Raw genomic sequence first — 3464 nt, 5'->3', positions numbered from 1 at the left:
AAAAATGCTAATCCTCGTAACTTCCTATAGAGATCCTCTCAAAGTCTTAGTTACTAAAATAAATTCTTGCAAATAAGGAGCAGCCGTAAACTGTATAATCTATTTGATGATTAGCTGCAGATCTAAATCAAATATGATCTCTCCTTACTTTTTTCTTTTTAATGAAAACAATTTTTATCAAGAAAAAAATGAAAGAATACACGGGCATATAAAAAACCAAGCCTACAAAAAGGAAGGGACTCCTTTTACAAGAAAAGACTCCAACTATACGAAACCGTTCCTATAGAATAATTACAAAAAGTCTTCGAAATCGAAGCCCACAGGAAAATATGAAAGGGAACAAGGGACCATAACTCCCTATAACCCTGTTGCACACTCCTAAACACCCTACTGTTCCGCTCACCCCACAAAACCCATAAAACTGCACATACACCAGCAAGCTAAAGAAATCAGCCTTTTCCCCACTAGTCTCACCTTCCATTAAGTTACGAGCTAAGTGCCAAAGATTACTCAGCACCTACTCAAGACAAGACAACTCAAAATTTATTCACAACTCCCCCTGCCCCCGCCCCCAATTCCGTACTGATGTCCTAAACAACACATTGCAAGGGAAGACTCTTGTTGCCAAAATCGAAAAAAATAAAAAATTATATCCGTGAGTGTCCCAGTCGACTTACGTGCACCTCGACTAATCTTACAAGACAACTCACCTAAACCTACAACATTTGAATGTCAAAGAAACTCATAAGATATTAAATCCTAGATAGGTGGCCACAATGGGCTAAACTCATGACCTTTTAGCCTTTTTTATCAAAATCAAACATACTTCACAATTGATTTTGTAGCAATCAAACCTATCCTCCTAAATGGATATGCTGGCATGCTTTTATTCACACACAGCAGCCATCATCAATCTTGCCTTGGCAACCACCACACAAATACAAGTTAAATTATCAATAATGATCCCAATTTCCAGAGAAGTATACCGAGAGTTCTTACCATCTACCAGAAAGTTATCCAAGTACAATACTTCTTTACTTCAAGCTTATAATAGGAACACAATCATATGATAGCATATCACTTTACATACTTCAAACTAAGATTGTTTGCATGTGTGATTTATTAAAGAATGTCAAGGATTTGGCATTCCACAAAAGTCTTTAGAGCAATATAAAGCATGACTAGATTTCAGTTTACCAAATAAAAGAAACAGAATGCAAATTACTGGAACAACAAAGAATCATCAATAACTGTAATGATTAAAATCTAAAATAAACAAAGTACAGCCAAACTATCACCAAAAAGAATCATTGGGTTTTAGATTCTATTCTCTTCTTCTTCCTATTGGCAGCATAACTTTTCAAATGGAAGTTGATAAAAAGAGCTAAAAGAGAGCCATTGAAAACAGCATTAAAGCACCAACCCCCAAAGCCAGAGCAACCAGCAACAGATCCACCAAAATGCTCATACAACATTTGACCCGAGACCACAAAACTAAACACAAACTGTAAGATTTGGCAGTCAGTGACCAACCTCTTCCACTTCGGTCGAATCCCAAAGGTGCATAGGAAGTAGTATCCATACATTATCACGTGAACTGTCGCATTGGTCACAAGCGCAATGGGGAACAGTGATTGGGAAGTATGAAGCCAGAGATAACACATGATCAAAACCGTTGAATGGTGGTAAACATGGAGGAATGTGAGGCGTTGAAATGACCCGGTGAGGATGATCAAGAGGGTATCAATGAATTCAAGAATCTTAGACAGGTAGAAGACATAAGCCCAGAAGAAGAGAGGTCCAACTGGTGGGGTGCGAGGTGGAAAACAGATAATCCAGTGGAGATGAGGCAAACGATAAATGGAAGAAAGAGTGCATCCAAGGGCCATGATGAAGGAGAGGATGAGAAGAACAAAGTTGTGAAGGGCTGAGATTGTCTTGAGAAAGTTGGGGGAAATGGAAGGAATGGGAATGCGGGAGAGGAGGAAGGTGAGGAATAGGTAAGAGAAAACAGTAAGGATGAGGAACAGGGGCGTGGAGGCGAAGGTTTGACCTTCAATCCATTCAAAATTGAGGATAATGGGATGATTCACAAGCCAATATCGAAGAACTGAGAGAATTTGATTCATTCTGTACTTCACAAGACACCCAAATGAGAGGAGATAGACTAAGGGAATTCGAAGAGATACATCGACAGAGACTCGTTGTTCGTTTATTTCAAGGAAAACGGAAAAACAAAGATCCCTAACAAACAAATTCAGATACAATTTAGTTAAGCAAACAATTACATAAAGTCAATGAATAAAAGTTAGGGTTTGGAAGCTGAGATTTGAGTCGGGAACCAAGGCTTTGAGAAATTTGTCCGAAACTTTCAAAATGTGGGCTGGGCAAAGGAGGTGGAGCTCGAACTGTAACTCAATGGAGTAAAATGAACGCCATTAATGGAGATGATGAAGCTGCGCAACGTACCTGGAACGGAGGAAGACGGTAAAACGCTCAGACAGACAGGTTTGGACAGCAGTGAACACTTGGACAACAGTGGCTGTGGGAGATTCGGACGTGGATAACAACTTTCAAACAACGTCTCGAAGGAAGCTCGAGTAGGTATATCTTTTTCATGAATGTAGGGACTTTCTGGGACGCTGAAAGGATATAGGATATAGAGAGTTCTGTTATATGGAAAGTTTCTGATCATGATCAAATATGTTCAAGCATTAAGATAATACACGATACACAGAAGGAAAATAACAGTGAAATATAAAACAATCGGTGAGATAGAATAATGAGTCTCCAAATACTGAGATGATATAGGATGTGAGGATATACCATCTCACCCAAACTGCCCATAATTTTTTGTTTTTCATTTAATTTTTTATTTCTTTTTACCCCTTATTTTGAAGGATATTTCTAATCAAATTGGACGTGTTTGGGCCATAACACTATTTTAAAACCTCAATTAACTACGGTAAACATTATTTCAAAATCTCTATTTGCTACGGTTTTTACTGTTTTACATCTATCGTTTTTTTTATTCTTTGTTATAGTGTTTACTATTTCCTTTTTAAACTAAAATAGTTTACACTTCAAATACATACTATTATAACCCAAATTAAAATAATCTACACTCCAAAAATAAACTATTATAATTCAACTACGGTAATTTAAGAATATAATAACTAATTTCTTGCCCCAAACGTCCTCATTATGTTTTAGTAATATTATTCCCTTTAAAATTACAACATAGCTAGCATATAAGTGAAGAAGAAATTTATTATATATTGTGATTCTCAAAGAAATTTATTCTAGTCAGTACTTCTGCAACTATTTTTCTCTATTTCCTTTTGAATTAAATATTTGTTCTTCTGCAATTTCTATTTCGAAAGTAAGATTTATTCTCGTTAATGAATTACTGTTCAAATTCAGAGTCCAATCTTGCAACTATGGTAAAACCGAAAAGCCTTCTT

General features: G+C 36.6%; 1 protein-coding gene across 1 annotated transcript; it reads right to left on the bottom strand.

The window, feature by feature from the left end:
- Nucleotides 1-1087: 1087 nt before the first annotated feature.
- LOC120077110 (elongation of fatty acids protein 3-like) lies at nucleotides 1088-2586 on the bottom strand. The gene has a single exon (XM_039030996.1). It carries the CDS (start codon nucleotides 2127-2129, stop codon nucleotides 1308-1310), a length of 822 nt encoding a protein of 273 aa, XP_038886924.1. The 5' UTR covers nucleotides 2130-2586; the 3' UTR covers nucleotides 1088-1307.
- Nucleotides 2587-3464: the final 878 nt, after the last annotated feature.

Source organism: Benincasa hispida, chromosome 5, assembly GCF_009727055.1.
Source record: "Benincasa hispida cultivar B227 chromosome 5, ASM972705v1, whole genome shotgun sequence".
In the NCBI taxonomy this organism is placed as follows: Eukaryota; Viridiplantae; Streptophyta; class Magnoliopsida; order Cucurbitales; family Cucurbitaceae; genus Benincasa; species Benincasa hispida.
Note: the sequence above shows the minus strand (reverse complement) of the source record. Positions and strands in the feature narration are given on the sequence as shown.

Bases quoted from the DNA above. Each gene is read 5' to 3' on its own strand.
- LOC120077110 (XM_039030996.1), bottom strand. From the start codon at position 2,129: ATGAATCAAATTCTCTCAGTTCTTCGATATTGGCTTGTGAATCATCCC.